Here is a 14,897-nt window from a genome sequence, read left to right as displayed (position 1 = left end):
GTATCAAGAACAGTGTGGTGAGTAGGACCCAAGAGGTGATCGTCCCCCTGTACTCGGCACCGATGAGGCACTGATGAGGCCTCACCTCGAGTACTGTGTCCAGTACTCACCTCGAGTACTGGGCCCCCTACCACAAGAAAGACACTGAGGTGCTGGAGCGGGTCCAGAGAAGGGCAACAAAGATGGTGAGGGGCCTGGAGAGTAAGTCTTATGAGGAGAGGCTGAGGGAGCTGGGGTTGTTCAGTCTGGGGAAGAGGAGACTGAGGGGAGACCTTATTGCTCTCTACAAGTACCTGAAAGGAGGGTGTAGAGAGGTGGGGGTCGGTCTCTTCTCCCAAGTTACAGATGATAGGACAAGGGGTAATGGCTTCAAGTTGTGCCAGGGGAGGTTTAGACTGGACATTAGGAAACAATTCTTCACAGAGAGAGTGGTAGGGCGTTGGAATAGGCTGCCCAGGGAGGTGGTTGAGTCACCATCCCTGGCTGTGTTTAAGAACCGTTTAGATGTGGTGTTGGGGGATATGGTGTAGGGGAGAACTTTAGAGTAGGGTAGATGGTTGGACTTGATGATCCCAAGGGTCTCTTCCAGCCTAGATGATTTTGTGATTCTGTAATTCTGTGATGGTGTATCCTGAAAGCTGCCGAGGTGTGAGGAGTCAAGGTGATGATGGTGTACACAGGTACGCCTCCTCTGTAGTCATCACAGCTTACGTGGACAAAGCCAATATATCTTTAGCTAGCTCTGGTACTGCTGCTAATTTTGCTCTAGCAGCACAAGGTACTGTATGGACTGCTAATTCTCACTGAGAAGTTGGAGAAGCCCCAGATAGAGCTTGCTGAAGCTCCATGGTGCTGCCATCCACACCACTAGCAGTACCCAGGCTGGCTGGAGGAAAGCTGACGTAGGTAAATCGCTGCAGACAGTGACTGCTGTAGAAGAGATACTGTACAAATAAGCTGGATGTCACGGTGTGGTAAGAAGAGCAATGTTAATCGGTGAGTACTGGAGATTGGATTAGATGGCTTGAACTGCGGCTTAGTGCTTCTGAGTTTTTGTGCCTCAGGTGAAACGACACGTTTTCCAAACACTATTGAGTATGCATTTTCATCTATTTAAGTAAGAAAGACAAAAAGAATAATGCTGAAGAAATGCAATGAACGGTATACATCTGCCAAAACAATGCTTTAGTTGCTCTGAAATTTAGGAGAATGAAAGCAAAGCAGTGTTGTGAAAGTTCTTCTGAAAGACTGCAATGAAAACAAATGTTAGTTTTTGCCTCTGATACATTTTTAATATGATTCTGACACTTTGGGGTACTTCTGTATTCAATGAGACTGAGCAAGAAAGGCAGTGTCAGCAGACCGGGGCTGCTTCTGAGTCTCCATACCTTCTCTCTCCCCCACCGCCTCTCTGTTGCCTGAAGTTGCTGCGTTCCTCCTGAAACTTTCCCAGGAGTTTCCCACCAGGCTCAGTCACAAAAGCCAACCCGAATTTCCCCATGAAGGCGCCGTGCTGAGGGAGGCCTTCTCAGCTCCTTGCCAAAATTTCCCAGCAATTTCTTTCCAGCGGTGAGACTGCAATAAAACGCTCTGCTGGAGCAGAGGTATCCACTGCACCAGCGCCATACAGCAAAGTGGGTCTCCTTCCACCTGTAGGCTTTCCCCTCTGCTTTGGAAAGCAAGAGGAGTGTTTAGAAATATACTGCTGATTACCATATTTGTGTTCTGTAATTCTTCACATGTCCGACTCCACCAGGAGCTTAACTGCAGCCAGTGGGATCTTACAGTCATTAACATTTACAAGGCAGCAGTTCACTGTTGTTGAACTAACAGCCTACCTCTAAGAAACTGATTTTTCTCCCCTCTAAGTATTGACACGTGCTCCGCTGACTGTGATGCTTATTCACAGTGACAGTGTGTTTGGTAGGATTTCATGTTTTCACAGGATTTGTCTTGCGCAGACAGTTTCTAATTTACCCCTGCTCTTGTTTTAATTCAATCAGCTGATGGAGTGCAGCTGATCTCACAGCACATATGGCTGTTCAGGTTTGAAAAAAACCCTGAATATTTGATGGGTTGATCCTTAATGCTTTCTGCTAAAGAATTAGCAAGCCTGCTAATGAGCCAAGGGATCCCAAGTGGGGAAGAGGAAAAATACAGAATTAGATTCTGTTTTCATTCAGTTTTTTACATTGCTCAAGTAAGAAGTACTGTGCTTTACATACTCTGATTAGTTTCACAGCGTAGAGAGATTCAAGTAAATTACTCATCAAAGCCATCACACTTAAAATGTCATGTTTTCATAAGTGGATGTCCTTTGGCCATGGGGATCACAACTCATTTGCAAGGGCACCTGTAGGTGCTCACCCCGGGGCAGGAGGCTTGTGGCACCAAGCGGAGTTGTCTTTCACTGGGAGGGGTGTGTGTAGCTAGAGTCTCAGTCCTTTCACTGCCTCCCCAACTGCTTTTTCTGTCTTCCCTGAAAGAAACTTACCTGTCCTCCACCCCACGCTCCAATCTGCCTCCCCCCTGCTCCACGCCATCCTAATGGAGGTGGCTTCTTCTGTGTTAACTACCCTTGCTTGGTTGGTTTTCCTCCAGCCCTTTCTCTGCATTCTTGTTGCTCCACTACCTTCCTGCTGCCTCCGCATCCTGCAGTCAAACACTGTTTGCAGGCCAAACACTCAAACTACACCTGTCTCTCCCCAGTTCAGTGACACCTCTCATGTCAACACAAAAAAACCCCCCAGGGAATTCACAAGGTATGTCTTCAATAATTAATAAAAGCTCAGCTTGCCTGTCGGTTTCCTTACAACAAAGCTACCGCAACTCTAGGAAATTGAAAGTAAGACTATAAGAATAGCCAGATCAATCTCCAACCACTTATCTTACAAACCAAGAACTGCCTACACTTGACACACTCCCTTTCTACCTAAATCCATAGTAAATATACTCAGAGTGGATCCAATATTGGTTGCAGCAGCTAACTTTGTGGAGAGGTAGGGCTCTTGCATTTTTCGCAGGTACCACAGCAAAATAAGTGTTCACTCCAAACCCCACCAGTCATAACAATAAATAGTTCCACACACTAATAAAATTACTAATCTTGCTTAGCAAGCCTGTGTTTTAGTGAAGAAATGAGCAAGATGGCTTTGGCAGTGTCTCAGGAACTCAGGTAGCAACTGCTCCAGGCACAGTGGAATAAAGGATAGGTAGTCTTAACTCTCATTTTCTGCTTCAAAGTTTTCCATGTCTTCTACCAACAATGCAAAAGCTTACAAGGATTTGCCTTTTGCAGCTACTGTCTAGTAACGAGGCTTTTCTCTCTTGATTTGACATTACATCTGTAACTTGCTCTTACAGGAGTTATTTACATTGAAGGCTCTCTTAGAAGTTTCTTTACCCTTAATGGGTGTGCCTGCAGCCGGACAGAGCAGTCACTACACTTTGAAGAAGTTGCTATAAATTAGTGCATGGGGTTAGATGAGGTTCAGGATTCCTGCAGTGATTATAAACTCAGCAGGAGTCCTTACAACAGCTCCGATCTCGACAGGGTTACTGGCTTGTTAATCAACCTCCTTCAGGACTGGAAGCGGTTCCGCATCTCAGTTCCTGGGGGCTTTTTCTGGAAGCTGCAGTTTTGTGCAGAAGGATCTGTCAATTTACAAAGTCTACAGAGCTCTGATACATTTGGTAAAACAACATCAAAAAAAGGCTAGACTTAAGCCGTGGCACCCTGCATTGCACCAGACAGCACAAAGACTATAAATTCTTGTCACAGAAAGTGCAAAATAAGATTTGGTGAGTTTAAAACTATGCCTAAACTGATTTTGCAGCCCAGGTCCAGATGTTAGTTCTGGCCATGTCCTGAAACCAGAGGGTGACAAGATCTGTGCACAAACCCGGACTCGCCTCCTCTCACCCGCTGCGGGGAAGGAAGCACAGGGAAGCAGATGGAGCAGATCTGGGGGACACTTTCTGCTGCCCTTGGTCTCTACTGGGGAAACACGGACATGCTGTGGAAGTATCTTATCCCTTGGAAAAGCCACAGCCTGACATGTGCAGGGAACATGCTGTCTATAAAGAGAGGATATTTTCCACTTTTCTGTTGTGCAAGAGACAGCTAAAATAGGGTGCAATGTTCCTTAAAAAGATAAATTTAAAGCATCTTCTTCCTTTTGCTGATGCTCCGTACATTCAAGTGGCCCTTCCTATAATAAACACAATTCAGCGTGCGAGCAAAGAGCCATCTTTTCTGAGGGAACACAAGGACTGTGGCTCCTGTGGCTTTTCATTGTCTGCCTTTGGGGACCTGTACAGGAATTGCATATATTCTGTCCAAAAAGAAGCTAAGCTTTGGCTTTACTATCTGAATAGCACCTCCAACAAAAACATGGAAATGGCATTCCTTATAACAGTCTGTTTCAGAAAAACAGAAAATCTGTGTTAAAACTGAATGGATCTGCTCAGGACGAGAGGCCACGGAGCAGGCTGGAAAAGTCTGTGTGCCAGTAATTTACAAAGTGAGTAGCAATGACACATTATTATTGTTGCTCTTTTCACTAATCATCGGTAATGACAATCTCTGTTGATCTGGATTTGTATTGTGAGAGTACCTAAGCACTGCTTTATGTACTACACAGCCATTTCCTGATACAGAAAGTTCACTTTTCAGGACAAAAGAGAGCAAATGGATATATCCAACCTGACTGGGCACTACAAGGGACAAGTGGGACAACAGTGTTCAAGCATGAGAAACAGCGGTATAGCCCTGACCTCACCAGTGTTCTTCCACAGTCCTTGTGAAAAAGGGCGCTCTTAAGAGAGGATCAGAAAGTAGGTATGGAGCTAATTGGAAAAGTGTTCAAGGCTCTTCCCAGATCTGATGGGAAGCATGGGAGAAATTAATTGATGTAAAACTTAGCAACATTGTGACAGAGGCTGGCATCACCAGGTAAGCTAAAGCGGGAGAGCTAATGTATTAGCAGAGACTGGTAGACTTGAAGCCTTAAAATCAGAAACAAATAGCTGTACTTGATGTGCTAGAGAAGGAGATGACAGTGGTGAGATGCAAAGACAAATGTCTTTGGGCAAGATGTCAAGCTAGGAAAATGATCTGCACAGCAGCGCGAATGGAGGTGGGTAACATCGCATTTGTCAAAACCAAGGAAAGGATGTTGCAGCAATCAAGGTCTGGAATGAGAATTTGGTCCTGAGATTTAAACCTTTGTGAATAAAGAGACTCAGCTAGAAATGCTATAGACTAACAGTCTGCAAGATTTACATGTAGTTTTAGACACTGAGACACAAGGGAAGCTCAGAATAGCAAGTGATACTGAGGCTGCAGACCTGGAGGATTGTCAGATTGGAGAGGTTACCCATGGTGAGGCCAAGAGCCAGGGGATGAAAACACTACATTCTCTATTTTAGCCGTGCTAAGCCTCAGCAGAAAGAGAGACACTGATGTGAAATGAGGCTTTTGAGCTTCCAGTTGTTTTATTCAGTTTTTAAGCAAAGTGAAATAATTGGTGAATAAATCCTCACAAACAAAAGGGTCCTATCCATCCAAGGATAGCTTCGTCATGAAGCTATACACAAAAGTACTTCTTGAGGAAAAAAAAGAGAGAGCAGCAGCTGTGTTCATTGGTTTGGAGACGCACCTTACCATTCCTAGCCATATACTGCATTTTTCTTCTCAGCTGGGGTCTCCTACACATCCATGTTCCTCTATGTGGAAGGAACCATGTCTCTTCTACATTGTTTGGCTGATTGCACAAGCCAAATTGCACAACCTAAGGAGGAACACCAGCTTCTTTGACTGTTCATTTTAAAAGCCTTGCATAAAAAAAGGGTGAATAAGCCTCACATCACATCATATACTTAGTGCATCGTGAAAAATGTAAAAAGCTCTCATGAATTATACTATCTGCTACTAATTTGTAACAAAACAGCAGGGACTGAGGCTAAGGCTTGTTGAATATGTGGTTCAGTGCTACAAAAGCCTACTTTGTAAATGTTAGCTAAGTAAAAGCTCTGCCAGTGAAGTCATAAGCAATACATCATCATCACCCTTTGATAAACTCTTTGTCCCGTTTCAGAATTAAAAGCTGTATTTAACATATTCATGGAGAATGGAGAAATGCCTTTAGAAACAACAGGCTTAATGCACTCCTAATCTCTAACCCAAATATTTATAGCCCCGTAGTTTATAAACAATCTGAAATATTTGGGTAGTGGATATCCAAGAGGTGGAAGCGCACACAGTGATAGAGAGGTTTTACCATTCCATCTACTTGGTTTAGTATTTTGATCACTGTTATATCAGATTTACAAGCATTGCAAATTATTGAAGTATCAGTTTAGAAAATGAACCAGAAAACCCACGAGTTAAAATATATGGAAATGTTTCATTGTCTATAAATTTGTCTGCCTCAGAAAATAATCAATATCAAAGTACATTCAAGCCAAGATCTGTCTGGATGTGTATTAATTTGCTCCATGAAAATAAACTAGGAATTACTAAGATAAAAGAAATAATAATGAAATATAGAAATAACTACAGATTTTGCACATTGTCATTATATAATGGACATAATGACATTACATAATGGATTCTAATTAAATCCAGGTGGAAAATGACCTTCCTAGACCTCCCTTCAAAATTAAGATTTTTGACAGTCGTGATTAATGGAAACATGCACTTTGCATGGTTTGTAAACCTGAAACATCATTGTACATTTCAGTTTATAATTTATCCCATTATCTGCTTCTGCATGCATGAAGGTCAGCCGTACTGGCACAAAGTAGCAGTGAAATCCAGAGGCTCTGGAAGGTTGTTTTCACAGATTTTTCAATTATTTTTCATGAGGAAATAATTTTGCCTACTTTTTCCTTAGAAAGATGACAATCTAAAAGAGTAGTGTTTTTAACAGCAGTAATTGCAATATTCTTGTTATTCTCTTGTCTTTTTAGAGTAAACAAAATGGCACGGGAAAAAAATGTTCTTTTAAGGATTCCTACCCGCAATATTTCTTCAATGCAGCTGTTATCTCCTGTTCCACTGTCCTGTAAACAAAATGAGAAAATTGTTTATTTGTGTTTTAAAAAGAAATAACAAATAGCAGGTTTGAGGACATGGTTGTCACATGAAATATATTCCAACCTCTATTACAGTTTCAAAATGAGGCCAAGTCTTTCCAGCATCTGAAAAGTTGCACTGCTTAAAATTCTCACATTATTCCCCATCAGCACCACAGAAAGATGTAATATTTGCAGTGTTTACATGCGATTGCAACATATTTGTATAAATTCATGGGATTTTGTTTACACCACTTTCGGGTGCAGCTCCTGCTGTTTCGGATATACTGCACATGAGTAAGCATAAGCAGAACGGTTACTGCAAGTAAATAGACCCAATATGTGCATTTATTTATATTACATAAATACCATCTCCCCACATCCTTTGTGCAGGAAGGACTCTGCACTGACACTACCTATGCGAAGCCTGGCAATGTATAGGGTGCAGGCACCTGTGATGCTGGGGGGAGAGCTGCAGGGACTGCAACGCAGGCACCAACACTGATTGGGGCTTGGCGGCACAGCAGTCCTGAGAAGGCTACGATTTCCTAAAATGCTGACCCTAAACCCACCCAAACGTCGTGGGACCAAGGGCACAGATGAAATCAGCTCTCCTCAATGGGATGCCATTCTGGAGAGGGGAAATCAGAGATTTGGCAGAGCAGCTACTCCCCTATAGTAACCATCCAGCTGGTGCCTCGGCTACATGCTCGACTTGGTTATTCATTAGGACCCAAATTTTTACCAGCAAAGATGAAGCAGCGAAAGACACCCGTCTGCCTTAGCCATGCCCCCCCTTTCCTGCCTGCCCCCTGCCCACAGTTTGCTTGTGCTGCCCAGCACAGCTGGGAAGAGAGGACACACCATGGATGGAAGTACTGATGCTGAGGGTGTACCCATCTCCTGCAGCTCTCCACAAGATACAGGTGGCTGCTGCATCAAGCAAGTTTTCTGAGGATTTACTTCACCACAGTAAATTCCCTGACCAGTCCCCAGAGAAAGGTTTCCTTCCTTTTGCAGAACCCAGGAGGCAGGAGACTGGGGCTTGAGGTCTTCCCATGTGGGAAGGGGGGATGGGAAGAAAACCAATATGAGTAATTATCATCCCCAAAGAGCTAGCAGGGAGGTGAGCTTGGTCTTCCCTTTTTTTTTAAAAAACATTGAATTTGTCAGCGCTCCTACAAAACTTTGCTGAATATGGCCCTTGATTGTTAAACAAATGAATCACATTAACTCTTTTTGGTGCAACACAGGCTGTCAGCTTTACAGTTCACCGGGAGTTACGCCACTAATTTCAAAGGGAAAGGAACTAAGAATGCTATAAAGTCAGCCTTTGGCGAATTACTCATATCTGATGGAATGATGTTGAAGAGAAGCTGCAGCCGTGTGCGGATAGCCCTGTTCTGATCTCAGCCCTTGTCCCTGAGGAGCCACACGATGCCAGGTGTGACCTTTCCTGATGCTGGAGAAAGTACAACAGCTCATGTTGCCAGTGAAGCTAACGAGAGACAGACAGAAACACCACAACAACCTCTGGGTATTTAAAAATTTTAGAATTAATATTAGCTATTTTTTATTTCTCTCTTCTCTGTGGGCTTCCCTCCATTTTCTCCTTCTCCTTCCCCAAACCTTGGCCTATGACTTGTTATCCCATTAACAGCAGTAGAGAGTGTAAAGCCCTCATCATGAGCACCTTGTTTACAGAGCAACAAATTTACTGCCAGACCTCAAGTTTGCTATTCTAGTCCATTGCCATCTTACAGAAGGAGGCATGAGATGACCTGCCATCTTATGCTGTATACAATACATTGATCATACAGTAAAACGATGCTCTTTATTTTTGTGTGAAGGCAAAATTACTGAAGGTAACTTTGGAAATAGGCTATTTCAGGGTAGGTTTAGAAACAAGCTTCTGCTACAAAATTAAATATCTCTCCTAGAAGTGTAATGAAGTAAGTCTGAAAATACTCATCAGCAAGAAATTACACTTTCCATTACCACCAAACTAAAACTATAGCTATTCTCCTTACCACATCATATCTCTGGGCAGGGAGTAAAAAAAACTTTTCACATCTCCCAACATCATCACACAGACTTTCAAAAGGCAAAAAAAAGCTGGAAACACAAGATCAAGAACAAGATAAGCGAAACTGAAAACAGTATTTTGAAAAAAACCTCAATTTCTATATTTCTGTCTTTGTTCTTCATCTTTTGAATGACAAATATAAATTTCTTAATTTCTTTTTGATTTGACTACTTGTAAAGATCTTACCTTACTGTTGATATCAAACTTTCTATAATCAGGGTGGGGAAGTTAAGAGACCATGCTCTGCACACAGCAAGAAACTTCCATTTCATATGGCCTGGGGCCATATTATGTTTTTCTTCATAATGTCAATGCAGAGTGTTATTGTGGGACCTAAGCTATGTCTGAAAAGTGTCTGTAGGTGTTGATATGGAAAAAACTCCCCACTTTTACTCTAAACGCTTCCTTCTCTGCTACATCTCTACTCATGTTACAGGCGAACATGAATCTGGCAACCTGAATTTAACTTCACGGCCATATTTAAGTTTAAAAAAAGAAAAAAAAAAAAAAGCTGGTAAATGTTTCTTGAAGTCTGAATTACAAGAAGGCCTTGCATTACCTGCAGACAATGAATAGCACAGAGCACTGGAGGTGCTATTTGCATCAGTGGACTTGCCTGATCCAAACGCTGTCAGGTCAGCTCTGGCTGCGTGACGCAGCACCCGCGTAAGGCTGGTGTCGGCCGTGCTGGCAATCTGTGCCAAGCAGCCCCTCCGCCCTCTCGACAGCCTGCATGCCACAGTGCGCTTGTGCAATAAACGTTTTAATTACCTTTTTTTAAAAAAAAAACAAAACAACCCAACCAAACAAAACAAAGGTCTTGAGGCTGCTGTTTCCAACTACGCCCAGGAGCTTTCACCCTGTATTTATTGCGACACTGATGAACCCAACTCGTTTGCCTCCATTTGCGTTTTGCGATCTGTCCTAACAAACTGGCCTCACTGAACCTCCAGTGAACCACCAGCGAAATACTGGTGAGTCTCAGGGAGCTGTTGGAGCTCTTCCCCCTCCGAACGGCAGGCATCTGCCGAGGCGTGGGGCTGGGGTGCAGGCTGGCAGGAGGATGCCAGGAGCTGCCGCCCAGGATAACGGCAGCGGCTGCTTGAAGAAATAGCCGGGAGCATCACGCTGCTGATAACACGAGCAGCTAATTACCATGCAAAGCACAGAGAACGGTAAGAAACAAGGCTGACTAAAGGCTACATCGAATTCTGGAGAAACGGGATGTCATTTCGAAAAAAGCTGCATCTGTACAAATTTTATTTCAGAGCATTACTTTATTTTTTCTTCCCTTACCCACAGCTTTCACATGGAGATATATAAAGAAACCCCTCGGAAAGGAACTGCCTATCTGTGATACTTCTCCCTCCTTTCAAATCTTTGTTATTATGAAAAGAAAGAAAAATCTTCTGCAAGTATCTATTTCCATTTTAGCCCGAGAGATTTTGGTGCTGTTATTGTTTGGACTGTGCAAAGTGTTTTTACAAAGTCTCCATAAGTTATTGGACTTGGTCTCCAGTATAAATTAGGTGTGATTAAGATACCCAGAAGGCCAAGGTATGTACTCAGCATCTTCCACTCGACCGAAGCCAGGCTGCCTGTGTCGATGCTTGAATGCCGGTCATCTGCAACCACTGACATGGTAGTGACCACCACACAGCCACCCTTTGGGTGCCACGTCTGCCTTCAGGGCAGTTCTCACCCCACACTGCACGGCACTGCCTTAAATGGGGCTGATGGGGTTTCCCCTGGGGCCTAAAGTGAAGCTTCAGGCAGTAAATATTGGCTGACAATAACCTAAATCCATGATTTAAAAAAAATAGGCAAAAAGGCAAAAAAAGCCCACATTGATGGACCTTGCTCTGAAAGCATATTAGAAAGGCTTCTTTGCCAGGCAAGACCATGAAAGTATGGAAATACAGACACACATACGCATATATAAAACTTTCTAAACAATCCATTTGCTAGAAAGAAACTGGCAGTATGAAGAAGGTAAGTAAAGTCCTTATCTTTTTACTTATTCATACATGCAGCCTCTGCCTGTTGGGTTGTGGAGAACCATTGTTCTCAACAAAGTTTAACGGAATCATGGAATCACGGAATTGTCAGAGTTGGAAGGGACCTCTAGAGATCATCTAGTCCAACTCCTCTGCTAAAGCAGGATTGCCCAGAGCACATTACTCAGGACTGCATCAAGGTGGGTCTTGAAGATCTCCAGAGAAGGGGACTCCACGACCTCCCTGGGCAGCCTGTCCCAATGCTCTGTCACCCTCACCAGAAAGAAGTTTTTCCTTATATTTGAACGGAACTTCCTATATTCCAGCTTGTCCCCGTTGCCCCTCATCCTGCCACTGGGAACCACTGAAAAGAGTCTGGCTCCATCCTCCTTCAACCCACCCTTTAGATACTTGTAAGCATTAATAAGGTCTCCCCTCAGCCTTCTCTTCTCCAGGCTAAAGAGTCGCAGTTCTCTCAGCCTTTCCTCACAAGGGAGATGCTCCAATCCCTCAATCATCTTTGTTGCCTTACGCTGGACTCTCTCCGGTAGCTCCCTGTTTCTCTTGAACTGGGGAGCCCAGAACGATCCCTTCAATCATTTCTCTGAAGGGATCTTAACACCTTCAAGTCGTGGAATAAAATGTTGAAACTCAACAAGGAGACATGCCTGACCCCAGAGAGGTGACTTCTGAGGTTTATCTGGAAATATAGCCAGGCTGTGTAAAGGTATTTTTTCAGAAAGGTCATTTGCCAACACGCAGGAAGGGCTTTTAGACAATGAGTGTTTAACTTGCTGTTGATTTCCTTAAATCCTCCAAAATGGTCTTTATGGGATGGATGTGACATCATAAACTTCAAAATTAAATTTTAAGGAGTATTCTTCAGTTAAGTTGAGAAATGAAAGTTTGATCAGATCAAAACAAAACATTTTAACAACAATTTTTAAGAAATATAAATAAAATTTATAGTTATAGAACAATATATGGCCTAAATCATGAAGTCATTAAAACAAAATATTGAAATGTTTCACTCTGGCTCAAAATTTGGTAATTTTTTCCTTTAAGAAAATATTTTCTTCAAACAAGACTAAAAATAGGTGTGGTCAAAACCATCACAGATGCAGACATTTTCAGTTCTGATAAACTGGCATGTCCCATAGGTAAAGGACTGAGTAGGAAAAACCTCTGATCAGAACAGAATTAAGAACAGTATTTTTTTTCTCTAACGAGAACAGCGTTTCCATCTTGATGGGTGATGTGAGAGCTACCAGCAATGCTTCCATCTGCTTTAACAGGGCTGGACTCCAGTGAGCCACGGCATACTGTATTCCCCCTCATTTCACGATAGGCATTAGTAATCTGGACACTTCTCAGCCCTCAAACAGAGAAGACTCCTTCCTCATCTCTCTCTGAGGATGCAGGCAGCAGAGCTGAACTTGGTAGGGTTACACCAAGGAAAAGGAAATTAAGAGACTGCTGAGGAAGCTTGATTTTCTTTTGTCTCTGATATGTGAAAGCTTCACTTTGCACTCATGCTGTTTCTCACTACTAATTTGGAGTGCCAGTGGCCATGGTCTGTTGATACAGTAGTTTTCTCCTGCGCTTTGCACTCCTGCGAGTAGGAGCTGTTTCTCTTTTACTCTGAGGAATTGCTGATGCTTCCTTAGACATGAAGGCGTACAGGAGGGAGATGGGGATGAACAGCCGAATTCTCCTCAAGCTCTGTGTCAGAAAGTGTTGCGCTAATTAAAGTTATTAAATCCATCTAATTTGCAGTGACTTTTAATAAACTGTTACCCTTAATAAGCACATTCTCTTTTGAAATGGAGCCTTCATATTTATTATGGGGATTACTCTTCCTACCATGGGATCTTGCAACATTGTTCTTGGTTCAAAAGGGAAGAGGAAAAAGGTTAACAAAGATTTTATTCCAAGAAAAAAGTGAATAACGAGTTGGTGATGAAAGTCATCTAGCTTTGCTTTACTGAAACTATCTGGCTCTACTAATTGGGGGTCTCATTGCAACTGGAATATCATGATGCCCCAGTCTTGTACCAGCAACTGGAAGATATTCTGGCTAATCGAAGAAGATGAATCAAAAATACCTGTAGATAGAAACACCAAATGATCCAATAGACTTATCATGCAAACTAGAAAGGAGATGCTAATTGGCCAAAAGTACATTTTGCTCTTGAAGAGTGATATTCACTCAGAACAGCCTGCTCAGCAGCTCATCCACAACAGAGGTAGGACAGCAGCTTTTGGAGAGTAGAGCCTCCAAGAAGGAAGACTGCAGAGGAGTTTACGTCCAGTGTACCACAAGCCTTAGGTTGTGCTGGCCTGATATGCAGACCTGAAGGGCCGGAGTGCAAGAAACAATTCTGTCTCTGAGGTTCAGGCTGAAGTATAGGTTGAAGATGGATTTACTGTGGAAGTATAAATAAAGGCATTCAGTGTATTGTATTTTTGTTTCTAAATAGCAGGGAGATGAGGTTAGAGTGTAACTCCTCCGGTGCATGCCCATGGCCAGGGCTTCAGGCACCTTTTGCTCATGTGGCACCTGACTTGAACTAAGTATGGAAAGCCCAGGGTCAGACAGTGAGGTGATACCAAAAGGCTGCCGTCTGGATGGCTGCTGGGAGCTTCACTAGAGTTTAGGAACCTACAGCCCAATTTGGAGGGTTTTTAGAAGTGCTAGGTCCACCCACGTGTTGAAAGGTCATTTTCAAACTGAGGAGGTGTTCTGAGTCCCAGTGTCCACAGCACAAAAAATAATAAGAGAATTAAAGGGCAAGAACCTTTCTGAAACCCCCTCATCCTCTTCACCCCTAAGGGCCATTGAGCAATCAATGACTGGAGCTGCAGCGGTAACATTTCATCTAATAAAAGATGCTTGGGAGCCTCAAATGAAACCTACTGGCAGATTGGTGGAGCTATTTTACAGGCTTTTACATTATATTCATAAAAATAAAAATCCAAACATGCCAGAATTACACTGTGACCCAAAACAATAAAAGGGAGCTGTAATGGAGAAGAACTGCATTGTTCTATTAATAAAATATAAAGGTTTTATTGTTATTGGGAAAGATTGATTGTATCAAATCAATACCATGTCACAGTATATTAATGTTTTTCTTCACTAATGAAAAAATAGGGTCTGATGTGATTACACTCTCTCACTACCCATTTGAAAAATATAATAGGATGGTAATAATGAAGATTGCAACTTGCAATTTTGCTCCTTGCTACATGCTCGATCCTGGGAGTTGCTGAGTAAGTGACCTCGGCTTTCAGTGAAGTCTACAGAAGCTGAAGGTAACTGCCATTCACCAAAATGCTGTCAACGACTCGCTGAATGGACTTCACAGCCCCTCTTCCTACCCCAAAATTGGAAAAAGCCAGTGCAGGGGACCTCTGGAAAAGTCTTCAGCATACCACATTTTCTGCAGCACTGTGCATGACAGAATTAAGTGACTGCTTGCTTGACACAGTGGTCTATTTGTTGGAAAGTTTCCATCCTGGACACCAGAGTCTTTCAGTTTTGCAGTAGGAAGGGCTTTTTAGTGAAGCTACGGGCTTCTTTCCTCAGCCCACGCAGTCCTTCAACAGCCGACCCAAGGACCCTGCTCTGGGAGCGATAGAGATCAGCTTTTCTCCCCATTAGATGCCTGTCCTCCCTGCTGCACAGATGGCCAATTAGTGTCAACTGGAATGTGGTATTTTTAGTGATATGGACA

At 43.0% G+C, this 14,897-nt stretch overlaps 1 protein-coding gene across 1 annotated transcript in view; it reads right to left on the bottom strand.

Moving 5' to 3' along the window:
• AFF3 (AF4/FMR2 family member 3) overlaps positions 1 to 14,897 on the bottom strand; it is a 296,657-nt gene that overhangs the window by 180,845 nt on the left and 100,915 nt on the right. The window contains exon 5 of the mRNA XM_014960165.1: positions 7,021 to 7,065. Within this exon, the coding sequence (XP_014815651.1) occupies positions 7,021 to 7,065 (45 nt within the window). The remainder of the gene's footprint in view (positions 1 to 7,020; positions 7,066 to 14,897) is intronic.

The sequence above is a fragment of the Calidris pugnax genome, unplaced genomic scaffold, assembly GCF_001431845.1.
Source record: "Calidris pugnax isolate Ruff unplaced genomic scaffold, ASM143184v1 scaffold188, whole genome shotgun sequence".
NCBI classification, from domain to species: domain Eukaryota; kingdom Metazoa; phylum Chordata; class Aves; order Charadriiformes; family Scolopacidae; genus Calidris; species Calidris pugnax.
The sequence above is the reverse complement of the archived record's forward strand: the minus strand, read 5'-3'. Positions and strand labels throughout refer to the sequence as shown.